This window comes from Stegodyphus dumicola, chromosome 2 (assembly GCF_044657685.1).
Source record: "Stegodyphus dumicola isolate Sdum_Otavi_A_Nest chromosome 2, ASM4465768v1".
NCBI classification, from domain to species: Eukaryota; Metazoa; Arthropoda; class Arachnida; order Araneae; family Eresidae; genus Stegodyphus; species Stegodyphus dumicola.
Genome location: NC_140769.1, coordinates 39,435,094 through 39,449,964, shown reverse-complemented (window position 1 = coordinate 39,449,964; position 14,871 = coordinate 39,435,094). Strand labels below are relative to the sequence as shown.

Genomic DNA, 14,871 nt, shown 5'->3' with positions numbered 1-14,871 from the left:
AGATGGGTAAGGCTTCTCCGACAAAGTGCTTTGAAACAGGAAGAAGTTTAAAACATACTTTTACACACAAATGTGTGAAAGTATAAGGGAAAAAAAGAACTTCAAAAGAAACTCTTAGAAGCATTTTACATAGACGCTTTTCACAAACTGTTAGCAATTTTATAAATTGTCTTGAAAAAACAAGCCATTCAGATAACTTAGAACGAGCTGTTGAGTTAATGAGACAGTTGAACAGAGATAGTTTGAGCGGGTTCAAATCCTAGCCGACGAGTTTGAATATATGAGAGTTTCCATACTTTTTTTACATGTGTAACATTAATATGAGTCTTTTCCTTAAGAAAGCCTCCTCCATATCCCTTTGGCATATAGCACTAAATTGCTACGTCATAATTTTGTAAATACAATGTAAATAGACAGCTTACCATATTTGTTAATTACTGAGAAGTAAATTACCAAAAGATTTATTTATTTTACTGAAAGACAAAAGGAAAAGTAATTAATTATTTTCATTTAGTAAACATACTGTGCTTAAATGTGTCTCGAATGAACAACAATATATAGATAAAATAGGCTAATCTTCAAAGAACGAGTATTAGGAGGAACTTAATATTTTGCAATGGGTTTCAAAGCATGTTATAAAATAGCCAGATAGATTCGATAGAAATAAGTTCGGTAGAAAACTTACAACATGTACAATTCAATTACTACACCTATAATTACAATTATAACTAATAATTATAAGTAACATCTAAATAATTCATTTAAACATATAACTTGATTCCTAGAATTCTAAATATTGTAACAAAATAAGCCAATTATCAAAAGTAAACTTAAAAAATACAGACGTTCGATAATGCAACTGAAATATTTACATCTTAATGTAATATTTTCGTAATACGGTATAGGCTTTATTTTAGATGTCAGTACTCATCGTTCAGAAGTGATCGATGCAAGTCCTTGTAACCATTCTCCTTGAAAACAGTGTCAGTTTTCCTTAATGATGGTGAGAACGAAAATATTTTCAAATTTATCTTCTGTTATACCTAACAGGGGTTCAGTGTTGTTTCGATTAAATGAACTCATGAAAAGAAAGAGATTCAAGTCCACTTTCATATTCTTCAAATCAACATGGCAGCTCCTTGTGAGGTACAGAGTTTGAAGAAATTGGTGAATTTTAATTTTGTCTCTTAGATATGTAGACAGTTCTTGATTGTGAAAAGTCTGTATTTCCAGACATTTCAATAATACTGCGGCCCAGAATGTCATCGGTGATTCATCTGTTGCACAGTCCCAATCATCCACATCTGAAGGAAATCTCTCCAGGCAAGTACTCACAGGACATGAGAAGGATGATGAAGGTGAACTCATCAATGAACAATACACATTTTGCAATGTGTAGTGTCTAAAAGTTTGTACCTCTGGCAGTACGGAAACAAGTGTTCTTCAAACAGACTGGTTTTCAAAGGTGAATCCGATAGTAAATATTGTCCCAACAGGTAGTTTGTAGAAAAACTGAACTCAAGAAATATTCTGTCATAAATTCAGTACCCCTCGCTTTATATAATTCTTTTTAAAATTCAAATATCCTTTTCAGATAACTTCTTTTTACCTCAGTGATGAAAGTTCTTTTTCTTTTTCAATTTGTAGAACTATTACCTTGAGATTTGTGGCTCTCGACGCATCCAAAAGGCCTTCTCTTTTGGTAACTGATACAGCAGTCAGACGACTACGCATTGTTATCTTCTGAACTTCATCGTTTATACACACATATCCCATCTATGTCCCATTGTTTGAAGTTAAAACCTCTAATATTCATGAAGATTCAAACTCCGCGCAATATTGTTGTTAATACAATTTGAACACTTTCAGAACCACAACCGGAAATGTACATCCTAGCATAATACTTGGAGTGTTTCGTTAAGTGCTTAAGTTTCGTTGCTTAACACTTGTATTTTCTTAGAATAACAATCCTAAATATCTCAATAAAATTCTAGAATTTCAGTCATTGTAATTACCGCAGTTAGACTAGACTAGATCTTCAGTACAGGGCTTTAAATTGTTCAGAAATTTCTAAATGATAATAAATACAAGCATACTTTTTCCAAAAATATGAATTTTCTTGGCTGTTGGGCCGGATAAAAATGGTTTGATCGCAGCAAAAGCTATTGTGAAGTAAAGTTGAGCTGAAATATAAAAATGATTATTAAGCTATAAAAATAATATTGGAGCACTTTTTTAACGAGTATTTAAAAATAATACAGAAACTTATTTTCAAATCTGAGAGAAAGATGAATTATATTTAGTAGTAGTTTCTATAGGGTGCGGCAGCGTTCATAGGAGGATATTAAAAACACACCATAAGGCAGAAATTTTATTTATTGCCTCTTATATCAATTAATAATTAAAGGTATGCCATTTACTAATGTGTAAGTCATTGTCCATTGCGTGGATTACTTTTTGAATATGATGCCCCCTCTGCACAAAACATTCATCTAGGCGGCGTTGGAAGCTTGCCATAGCTCGGCGCAACATATTCCCTGGGACATTACCGACGGCAGCTCGGATGCGATCCTTCAACTCAGGAATGGTGGCACAACGTGTTCGGAAAACGTCTTGCTTCAGGTGCCCCTAAAGTCTGCACATGAAAGATCAGGTGAGCGAGGCGGCTAGGAAATGTCCCCAAAACGGGAAATTACTCTACCTGGAAATGTCTGTCGCAATGGTCCGTCCATCTGGAACTTTCCCATAACGTCCCAAGTTGAAATATTGCCGAAATAGACGCTGGGTAGCAATAACAGAGTAGTTATTTTTGAGATAACTTTAAACAGCAAAGGCATGATGCTGTGCACTCCAACGATCCATATCACTGTCACACTCGAAATGGCAGCTCATTAGTACACGAATGCGGCACGAGCTGGCGCGCATTCATGCAGTACGTCATTGGGATACGCAAGTCAAACTACGCTATGAACGCTGCCGCACCCTATAGAATAAGCTGATTGAAGCATGTATAAAAAGGATACATGTTGTAGAATAAAAATAATAACGATGAGGTCCTCTTTGAAATAAATTTCTTGACTGAATAATGTATGGTAAGTGAAGCTGCTTAAGTTGACGTTAAATCGCTTTCTTTTTAATTTACAATCATAAGTAACACATGAAATGGTAATAAAGCTGAGTATAGTTGCAATATTCTGTTACTTTCTTAATTTACACGAAAAGTGCCAAGAAGAAAATCAAATTCAAATCGCATTTGCTCCATGCTGCACGCCATAAAATATGCGGATTTTTTTATATGTTACCTTTATGTTAAATGTAATACAATTACAAAGTTCTTCAACTCATGTTGAAAAATCAGGTACCAAAACAGGCTAGCTGAGAATTATGAAATCTTAAATAACCAGTTTCACTAAAGCTTAGCCAACACGAAAAAGACAATATTATAAAGAAAACATCTGATGTGGCCAGCGCATGACGTCTAGCCAATTCCATGTTTTAAATAACAATGAATTTTAAGTAAAGTATATCTTCATACTTGATAATTGATGATCATTGCATGCGAAAAATTAATTTACTTTGCGGGTAGTATCAACTGGTCTGCTTTCGCATAACACATATAATCATCGTTATTATTTATGAAACAATAAATGGATATATCATTGTCGTTCTTGTATGATGTCTGTACATAAAGTAGTGATAAATGGACTGGGAGTGCAAATACTACATAGAAGTTACTAATCCATAAGAAATTTACACAGAAGTTACTAATCCATAGAAGTTACTAATTCAAAGGAAATTTACATAGAAGTTACTAATCCATAAGAAATTTACACAGAAGTTACTAATCCATAGAAGTTACTAATTCAAAGGAAATTTACATAGAAGTTACTAATCCATAAAAAATTTTGTAAAGCTCAGAGGGGCCATTCTTTGCTGTATAATAGGTTTATCTCATTTTATGAGAGACAAGGTTCTCTTGAAACTTTGCACCAACTGCTATAATACGAAATTAGTAAGAATTTATCTTTCATTTTTACGAGAAATTTTTTATCACTCCCATCTGTTACTAAAACGTATTTAACCATAAAGATCATAATCTAAAATAAAACTGAAAGAATGAATATGATAAATATGCAAATGATATAAACAGAAATTTCATCGTAATTTTTGCATTCCAACAAGCACAGTAGAACACATAAAGGAAATATAGCAGTGACGATACTGCGTTAAATTGAGTCATCGGAGATATAATAGGGAGTGATATGTGATCTACAATGTAAGAAAGATAGGACAAAGTTTCTTTATTAACATCTTCTTGTCATTTCAAACATATGTCTGATACTCGTTTTGACTGATCAGATTTTTCAATGCATATTAAATTGTTTGCCCACTTGGACTGATTTTTATTTAATCTATAGTCCTCAAAACCATTTCATAGGTTCAAGTTAACTTTGGATACTTGTCCTCTCAAGTGACTCTCAAATTTTGTGATTTACAAGTATTATACAACTCGGAGCGATTATCATGAAAAGGTTTCTTATTCAATTGTTTGAGTTATAACGTTTCATCTCCATGTTTGAAATTGGAGCGATATTTTATATCACGATATTAATATTAAGTTTTAATTCCAAATGTTAAACTTTTTTGGCTTAATTTTTCAACACTAATGTGGTATTTACAAACATGAATATAATTTATTTACTTTTATGTTAAAATGATTGATTTGAAGTTGCGCAGATAAGAAATTTTAGGAAATGAAAATGAAAAAATATGAAATTTTAATAAAGGAATTAACATTAAATCAATCTTTGGAATAATTTAATTTTAGTTATAGTAATTCTGTTTCATATTTAACGTACAATACAGTAATTAAAAGCTTATTATAGTAAAATATATTGGAAGAGTACAAATAAAAATATATCAAAACTTACCATTGATTACATAGCCTGCTTTTAACCTTTCTGGATAATTCGCTTCATATATGGATACTAAAGTGCTAAAAGCTTCAACACCTGTAAAATGACAAAGATCAAATTATTGAAATTTAATATAATATTTGTTCTGAGAGGTAGGTACAAGCTAGCATATAATTTTATTTCAAGAAACTTGCTCCGAATGTATGCTGTTAATGACTTTGACATAAACTAGCTGTTTTCTCGTGTACACTGCGGGGGGGGGGATTGTTACAGTTCTATTTACTACTGGGCCGATTAACGTAATTTAATTTGCGTTTTTCATGTTTCGAAAGCGTGACTTAAGATATTTATTAGAATTATATATAGCATTGTTCTAATATAAGTATTTTGACACAAAATCGGACTTTTTCTGAAATAACATACCAATTTTTTTTCCAAAGTTCAATTCTACGACTCATATTATGACAAACTACCAAATTTTAAAAAAATCGCACAAGTAGTTTTTAAAAAAATTGGTTCTAAAAATTTTAGCTCCACAATGATAATTGATTTTGGTATATATTTATTAATCTTTCTTTTTTATTAAACTTATTTGATTCCTAATTCAGAAGCCAAACAACAAAAATCAGCGTTATATTCACAAAATTTTCACAGGACTAGTTTCGATGGTTTTACCGAACCATCATCTTCAGCTGCAAAACCACAAATGAACAAGATAGGAAATAATGATTAGATAAGATAAGAAAGCCTGGACAAGAATAAGCAAGTGGCGCCATCTGTTGGCGAAACCAGAACTAAAACATAATTTCTCTAAAAGCCGAAGGCAAATTTGGATTGGAATTAGGATCGTTAACTAGAACAGAAAGATTTTTATGAATGTGAAATGCCTCTAGAAAATCCAGTTCTCCAATGGAAGATGTTTTTTGAATAATTTTGGCAGCAGAAAAATTGAAAGTGTGATTTTCGGACCAACAATGTTGAGCAACAGAAGACTTCTGTGTTTCCTTTTTTCTAACATATGCCTTATGTTCTTTGACGCGAAATTTTAAGGCTCTCTTAGTTTGACCAATGTAAATTAAACCACACTGGCAAGGAATCCTATAAATACCCCAGGAATTCATATCCGGAATGGGGTCCTTGAGTATAGAAGTTGGAATTTTATTGATGGGAGAATAAACAACCCGAAAGTTAAATTTCTGCAAAATATGTGCAACTTTATAGCTAATTGATGGAAAGAAGGGAATGACAACAGAATTTTTATAATCTCCTAAAATAAGAGTGTGGCTTTTAGTGTGTTGAGATGACAATTTTTTAACTGCTTGATTAATAATGTTGGGTGAAAAGCCCCTGTCAATAGCTATTGCTTTTAAATAATTTAGTTCTTCATCAAGGGCTAGTTTGGAGGAGCAAACTTGAAGAGCACGGAAAACATAGGAATAAAATGAAGCTAACTTTTGTTTAGTCGGATGACATGATTTAAAGTGTGGTGGAAGGCAAACCGATGAAGGTTTACGGTAAACTGTAGTACTGAAGTTGGATGTGTTACGTGTGACCAGAATATCGAGAAACGGAAGAGAATTGCAAGTCTCAAGTTCAAAAGTGAACTGAATAGCAGGATCAATAGAATTCATTGTTGAAAGAACTTTATTTAAATCATCTTTATTACCTTCAAACAGGGTAAAAGTATCGTCTACGTAGCGGAACCATGCCGGGAAGTTTAAAGTTTCAAACAATTTTGATTCATAATAATGCATGTAGATATCAGCCAGGATGGGACTGAGGGGGCTTCCCATGGCTAATCCCTCAGTTTGCTTGTAATATTTATTTTGGAAAACAAAATGTGTTTGTTTCAAACAGAGTAGAGTGAGAGAAATTAGCTCATAAATTTCGATGCAAGAGAAATGAAATTCGCGAAGTCTGGTTTCTAGACATCTTAATGCACCCTCCACTGGGACATTGGTGAATAATGATTTTACATCAAAAGAAACCATGAGTAAATTACTAGGAGAAATGTTTTTAACCTTTTTTACAAACTCTATTGAATTTTTTATGGTGTAAATGTTATTGTCTAATAGAGTGGAAAATCTAGAAACTAAATATTTAGCTAATGGATACGAGGCAGTACCTAAATTTGATACAATAGGGCGGAAAGGAATACCACTTTTATGAATTTTGGGAAGAGCATATAATCTGGCACAATTCGCAACAGATGGGATAAGCGAATGTTTTAAGTTGCTTGAAATGATTTGCGAAGATTTGATCGCAGTTTTTATTTTGGATAAGTCCGAAGGTGAAGGATCTTTAGGGATCGGATTATATGGTCCTTCGTTTAAGAGTTTAGTGACACCATCGATGTAAGTGTTCTTATCCATGACGACTATCTGGCCACCTTTGTCGGCCTTTGAACTGATAATATCCGGGTCAGAATGAATTTCGCGCATTGTAGCTCTTTCTCTCGCAGTTAGATTTGGTTTCAAAGGTTTATTATTGAATTTCACATTATGAGCGATAAGATGCCTAATCATTTCTTTCTGTGAATCTGAAACTTTACTGAACTTGAAAGCTTTTTCGATAGGAGCCAAAATCTTTGGAATCGAGGGTTTACAGGTTTGTGAGAAGTTAAAATTATATTTTAGAATTCTCTCTTGTTCTTCTGAAAGACTAACATTAGAAATATTAACTATTGGCTTGATGTTTACAATGGGAAGATTTTTTGAACTACTTGAACTGGAAGACTGTAAAAGAAGTTTTTCGAATTTAACTGCAAGGGTGTTTTTATGACGGATAACTGTATTCTCCGTTCTAGACCAAGACTTTTGTTCAAGGGCAGTGAATTTTGGATAGGATTTAGCGAGTTCCAGATGAAGCTTATAGAGTTCATGTTCAATTTTGGACAATTGTTGACGTGTATCCCTTATCACGGACCGAAGTAAGGCAAGCTTGCAATTTAACAGAATTCTTGAAACGCGACTCGAAGGTTTTTGATTAGATTTGATTTGAATAAAATTGGGGATCAATTTTTTACATTTACATTTAAGTAAAAAGTCAAGATGATTCAGGAACTTTTGCCGTTTCAGGCGTAATTTAGTGAAACGATTAACGGATGAAGGCATGATAAACAATGCAAAAAATCAAACTAAATTAACTGAGCATAAACTAATAGCATAAACATAATTAAATTAACTTAAATAATAAAGTACACACAATACAGCAGAAAAATCCCTCACTGAAATGAATAGAAAACAAAACGTTTGTAAGAAAAATGCATGAAGTCAGACAAGCAAAGCACAATATCCAAATGTACAAAACATAAACATAACTTGAAAGTTGCAAAAATGTACTCACCGAAACTCCTACAATCACAAAATGGCGGCCACACCACGTGCAAAAAAGAAAGCAAAATGTAAGCCTGTTTGGGGCTTCTATAATTAAGACACAATAACACGCCGAACAAATACCAATTCAGAAGCCAAACAACAAAAATCAGCGTTATATTCACAAAATTTTCACAGGACTAGTTTCGATGGTTTTACCGAACCATCATCTTCAGCTGCAAAACCACAAATGAACAAGATAGGAAATAATGATTAGATAAGATAAGAAAGCCTGGACAAGAATAAGCAAGTGGCGCCATCTGTTGGCGAAACCAGAACTAAAACATAATTTCTCTAAAAGCCGAAGGCAAATTTGGATTGGAATTAGGATCGTTAACTAGAACAGAAAGATTTTTATGAATGTGAAATGCCTCTAGAAAATCCAGTTCTCCAATGGAAGATGTTTTTTGAATAATTTTGGCAGCAGAAAAATTGAAAGTGTGATTTTCGGACCAACAATGTTGAGCAACAGAAGACTTCTGTGTTTCCTTTTTTCTAACATATGCCTCATGTTCTTTGACGCGAAATTTTAAGGCTCTCTTAGTTTGACCAATGTAAATTAAACCACACTGGCAAGGAATCCTATAAATACCCCAGGAATTCATATCCGGAATGGGGTCCTTGAGTATAGAAGTTGGAATTTTATTGATGGGAGAATAAACAACCCGAAAGTTAAATTTCTGCAAAATATGTGCAACTTTATAGCTAATTGATGGAAAGAAGGGAATGACAACAGAATTTTTATAATCTCCTAAAATAAGAGTGTGGCTTTTAGTGTGTTGAGATGACAATTTTTTAACTGCTTGATTAATAATGTTGGGTGAAAATTATCGATCCTGCTATTCAGTTCACTTTTGAACTTGAGACTTGCAATTCTCTTCCGTTTCTCGATATTCTGGTCACACGTAACACATCCAACTTCAGTACTACAGTTTACCGTAAACCTTCATCGGTTTGCCTTCCACCACACTTTAAATCATGTCATCCGACTAAACAAAAGTTAGCTTCATTTTATTCCTATGTTTTCCGTGCTCTTCAAGTTTGCTCCTCCAAACTAGCCCTTGATGAAGAACTAAATTATTTAAAAGCAATAGCTATTGACAGGGGCTTTTCACCCAACATTATTAATCAAGCAGTTAAAAAATTGTCATCTCAACACACTAAAAGCCACACTCTTATTTTAGGAGATTATAAAAATTCTGTTGTCATTCCCTTCTTTCCATCAATTAGCTATAAAGTTGCACATATTTTGCAGAAATTTAACTTTCGGGTTGTTTATTCTCCCATCAATAAAATTCCAACTTCTATACTCAAGGACCCCATTCCGGATATGAATTCCTGGGGTATTTATAGGATTCCTTGCCAGTGTGGTTTAATTTACATTGGTCAAACTAAGAGAGCCTTAAAATTTCGCGTCAAAGAACATGAGGCATATGTTAGAAAAAAGGAAACACAGAAGTCTTCTGTTGCTCAACATTGTTGGTCCGAAAATCACACTTTCAATTTTTCTGCTGCCAAAATTATTCAAAAAACATCTTCCATTGGAGAACTGGATTTTCTAGAGGCATTTCACATTCATAAAAATCTTTCTGTTCTAGTTAACGATCCTAATTCCAATCCAAATTTGCCTTCGGCTTTTAGAGAAATTATGTTTTAGTTCTGGTTTCGCCAACAGATGGCGCCACTTGCTTATTCTTGTCCAGGCTTTCTTATCTTATCTAATCATTATTTCCTATTTTGTTCATTTGTGGTTTTGCAGCTGAAGATGATGGTTCGGTAAAACCATCGAAACTAGTCCTGTGAAAATTTTGTGAATATAACGCTGATTTTTGTTGTTTGGCTTCTGAATTGGTATTTGTTCGGCGTGTTATTGTGTCTTAATTATTTGATTCCTCTTTTCCCATTTCGAAATTCAGGTTCGTTTCAAATAAAATTCTCCCATTTTTTATGATTTATTTTTTAAATTTGTATTTTAAAATAATTTTTATAAATTTTTCCAAAACAAATTGCATTATATTCTATAAAAGTTTTGCCATCAGCTTAAAGTAGACGTATTTCTAAGCATATCTGCAAAAAATTAAAGGTTTTTGTTCCAAACTTTCGAAGATATGCGTGAATTTATATATTGCCGCGTTTTGAAATTTGGAATATTTGTTGAAAGCGATAAAAAATCAGATGTGGTTTAGACACATTGCTAAAATTATTTGAAACGATGTGACCTTCTTTTCCGCTCATGCAGAATGTAAAAAGGTAGGAACGAGATGCCTTTTTTTTCCGCTCCGGCATAATGGAAAGGAAAAGAAAATTGGTTGCCGTCTGCCGTATATTAAAAGTTCGCCAAGTGAATTATTCTAGGTGCAAACTAAAACAAATTCCGCCAAGATAAGTTTTTTAATTTCTCCTTAAATTTCGCACCAAATTTTACAAAATAGAATCGTAGAATTGAAATAATTGAAATATGGGAAAAAATAGAATGTTATTTCGGACAAAATTCGATTTTGTGCCAAAATACCTATGTTAGAACAATGCTATATATGGATCTAATATATATCCTAAGTCGCGCTTTCAAGACATGAAAAACGCAATTTGAATTTTGCCAATCGTCCCAGTAGAACGGGAAATATTGAACTGTCCCGATACAGAAAGAATTTTGGCCTTTCTTCAAAGCAAGGGGGGGAATTCTAATTCGAAAAATTAGAATAATCTTAAAAGAGAATTATTTTTCTTTTTAAAAGAACTGAAAACGAAAGTGAAAAAAATTTGGAAAACGAAAGTGAAAATCAAGAAGAAGACAGATTTCAATTAGAAGAAGAATCAATTCGTAGAAGAGAGATTTCAATTACTTTCAAAGTTCCTCCCCCTGATGAAGTGACATTGATTGAATTTTTGTTCATTTTTCATTCAATTTCATAAATTTTTTGAAGCGAGATTTTGCTTGTTTGAGATGTTTTGGTTTTAACATTTTAAAATTCTTTGCTGCATTTATATGATTATTTGAAATTTATTAATTATGAATTTCAATATCTGGTCTTTGTGAAATATTAGTTCTAAATTTCTTATTTTATGTCTTTAATGATAATTTTTCTGCAGCTTAATGCGCGAAAATACTAGACATGTTTGTGTTTTGTTTTCAAAAGAATTGTTTTGTAATTATATATATAGTATATATATATATATATACAGAGTGTCCCGTAAATGTTGTGATAAACTTCTGGGGTAGGTAGGGCACATCATAGGAATGAAGAATTGCATAGGAACCCTTGTCCAGAAACGTCATTATAAGCCGCCAGGGGTGCTGTACAGGAGAGTGCTAGTGGAAAGTGAGGATTGCCTCATTCGGAGCGGCAGGTACCATACGAAGAGCATGGAACGCTATACGAACCGTGAGCTTGCAGACATGCCCTTAGTGTATGGAATAGCTGAGGGTAATGGACAAACCGCTGCACGCATTTATCGAGAACGCTTCTCCAGACATCAACCATACCACAGTTTGTTTGCACATCTGTATCAAAATTTGTCTGACTACGGGTCAGAAGTGGTCTCATTTTGGACTGTATGTTCGTAGCCTTTCGAACAGATTGTTCCCGCATCGATGCATTGGGCGTGGTGGATCAGTTTCCTGGCCCCACCACTCACCGGCTTTATCGAGCCTTAATTTCTTTTTGTGAGAAGCTATCAAAAGTGTCGTGTATCACGATCCTGTTGTGTCTGAAATGGATCTCGTGATAAGACTTGCCTACGCAACTGCTACAATCAAAGAAACTTTCGATGTGTTTGAACATATCCGGCAATAAATAGTCTGTCGGTGTCAGCCATGTTTGGCGTCTGGTGGTGCAAACTTCGAGCATCTGTTGTAACATTCAAGCTGTCTTACACCATTTGTATTCATGCCCAATAAATGTTTCAAATTAACGAATCTTTTCCCATCTGCTACCACTTACTCCTGACATTTCCAGGCATGGTAATTCTTTCCAATTCTTAATCCTTATAGTGTGCCCTACCTCCCCCAGAAGTTTGTCGCAACATTTACGAGACACTCTGTATATATATATATATATAATACAAAAACAGCTCATGAACTAAAACAATATATATACTTGTGTGTGTATGTGTAGTAATAAGAAAATTCTTTGCATGAAATATACCCAACGGTACAGATTTAGTTTCTCTTTAATTTTGCTACTTATCACCATGTAAGAACATTCGGTTTCTGACCTCCCATTCATCTGTACTTTAGAAATGAGGCGTTAAAATAACAGATGTATTACATTCCGAAGCGTAATTTTATTCCTCCTCAGTCTTCATTTGAATTGTAGCCTAAATTAGTGAATGTAAATCGTCTTAACCTAACTAGCTATTTTTCATTAAAAGTGAAATGTCTGCTAAGTAATTAGTATCCCAGACATATAAATGCACAAACCAATTATAAAGATGCTCATTTTCATTTTAATATTCACTGAAAAACGAAATGCAGATAACGAGAGCTTAAACTGAGCGATCACTGGTGTAAATTCGGGTCACCTTCTCATGTAAAATTAAGAAAAACAATAGTTCTTGCAGATGAAAATAAGTAGATTTTGTTTTGAATTATGCCAAAATACCAGTATATAATATTTCATGTAACATTTCTTTAGTGCAACTAATACTAACACTAGTTATTGAACGTAAATTCCTTTTCATTTGCAACAGAAGAGCTGGAAACCTTGAGCAGTGCAAGAGGGAAGAAAAGAAAAATGGAATTTCGAAAAGAAATTTCAATATGTTTTATTGTTTCCTTAAATTTTACGATGCTTTTGTTTTATTTTATTATTTATCTTTTTACTACTTATAAATTAGCATCTACGTATTCTGTTTAGGAATTAGTTTACTTTAATTAACCTATAATGTAATTTTTATGTATTATATTATTTATTTATTTTTTGCTTTTTATAAGGCTCTGATGCCTCTCTTTTTGAGACTTAAGAACTACTAAGAACTGTTTTCTAAAGCCATGGTTCTTTCTCACAAGGGTTAAATTTTAAATTAAAAAATCGCAGTTCAATTAAATATTCATATTTTTATTTTTACGTGCATATTTTATCAATGAAAGAAAAGCAATATTGAATATATATATATATATATATATATATTTTAACAAACATGTGTATACGTAAAAAAGTAAATTTAAAGTTAAAATAATTAAAAAAATATGCAGACATATAAAGGATTTAATTTTCGAATTCATCTACAATATCATTTAGTAGGTTAAAACAGAAACTTAGAGTAGTTTAAAAAACTACTGATAAATTTCTAAACTGTGACATTGATAGTAAATATATTCCGAAAAGAGATTTCTATAAATAAACTTTTTCTAATAACCCAGTTATAAAACACAATCAACACTAGTTTTTGAAAAATTACAACGTTTGAAGAAAAACTCGCTCTTTTGATAGAAGAAACACTAACAAATAATAATGTCAGAAATAGGTTATTAATTTGTTCAACAGGTGGCAGCACGTTTCAAGCTCATTTTGTAATTACGTCTTGTAGTTACAAGATGTAGAGCAAGCACACGGTCTGTGGAAGAACCATAATTTAAAGCGGATTGAGATATAGTAGCGAGAGGTTATGTACGCATCGCGATGTCTATAGAAAAGCATACTTTTGTAAATAACATTCTTTATGTAGCTAATGCTACTAGCAAAAGATATGCGCTAGTCTGTATTTGTTCTTTCATTTGACGTGGTAGTGATCGCGACCAACAATAACGCATGCATTCCCTTCCATTTATATTTATTGTGCTACATTTAACGCACAAAAGACTATATAACTCCATTATTATTTTGCGAAAAAAATATGTTTCAGCATTCGATTGTAGGTAAAGATATTAATATTTTTTTACGAAAATTAAGATAATGCGTATGCCAACAGCGGTTTTAAGAAGATCACAAAAACAACTAATGCCTAGAGATTTATTTTGAAGTATAACCACTCAGTTATTCAGAAAGAAATCTGCAACACATTTACATTTTAACTTGAAAAGAGGAAAATTTGATGGCAGAAAATCTGAATATGATGTGGTAAATTTGCATTTTTGGAAGTACCTTTCGTTGTTGTATTTATAATATACAATAACTGAAATAACATGTATTGCAAATTCATACCATGTTTAGTAAGGGTCTTTATATGCATCATGACATTCAGCAGCTAGGGTGATAAAAGTTATTAATGAATAAACTTACTTGGTTTGTGAGTAGCTGTAGAAAGTGAGAAGTTTTCAAAATTTAATATTATTGTCCATTTATCCACACATTTTCCTCGCTAAAATACAAGAGAATAAAGATATAAAATTTAGTTTTGAGAACTTTGTTCTGATTTAAAAATAATAAAAGTGATCATGGTAAATGTATTTTACCTTAGCACTTTCTTCTTTCATTGCCAAAACATCTGTTTCAAGCCTTTTTACAACAGTTTTTACTTCATCTGACTTTTTCATCGATTTAAGAAGACCTAAAAGAAAACACGGAACTGGGTTACAAAGGTATTCCTTATTAACAAAATTTACAAGGCATTGCAATAACTGTAATTAACGCAAATATTAA

General features: G+C 32.7%; 1 protein-coding gene across 4 annotated transcripts in view; it reads right to left on the bottom strand.

Annotated features, from left to right (window-relative positions):
• LOC118195496 (SEC14-like protein 2) overlaps window positions 1-14,871 on the bottom strand; it is a 56,774-nt gene that overhangs the window by 5,206 nt on the left and 36,697 nt on the right. For 2 of the 4 annotated variants that reach the window (XM_085810615.1, XM_085810617.1), the window contains exons 7-10: window positions 14,685-14,779; window positions 14,512-14,590; window positions 4,932-5,012; window positions 2,097-2,183 (exon numbers count right to left, since the gene is read on the bottom strand). In XM_085810615.1, coding sequence (XP_085666741.1) covers window positions 2,097-2,183; window positions 4,932-5,012; window positions 14,512-14,590; window positions 14,685-14,779 — 342 coding nt within the window. The remainder of the gene's footprint in view (window positions 1-2,096; window positions 2,184-4,931; window positions 5,013-14,511; window positions 14,591-14,684; window positions 14,780-14,871) is intronic. The other 2 variants (XM_085810618.1, XM_085810616.1) reach the window with 1 other exon arrangement.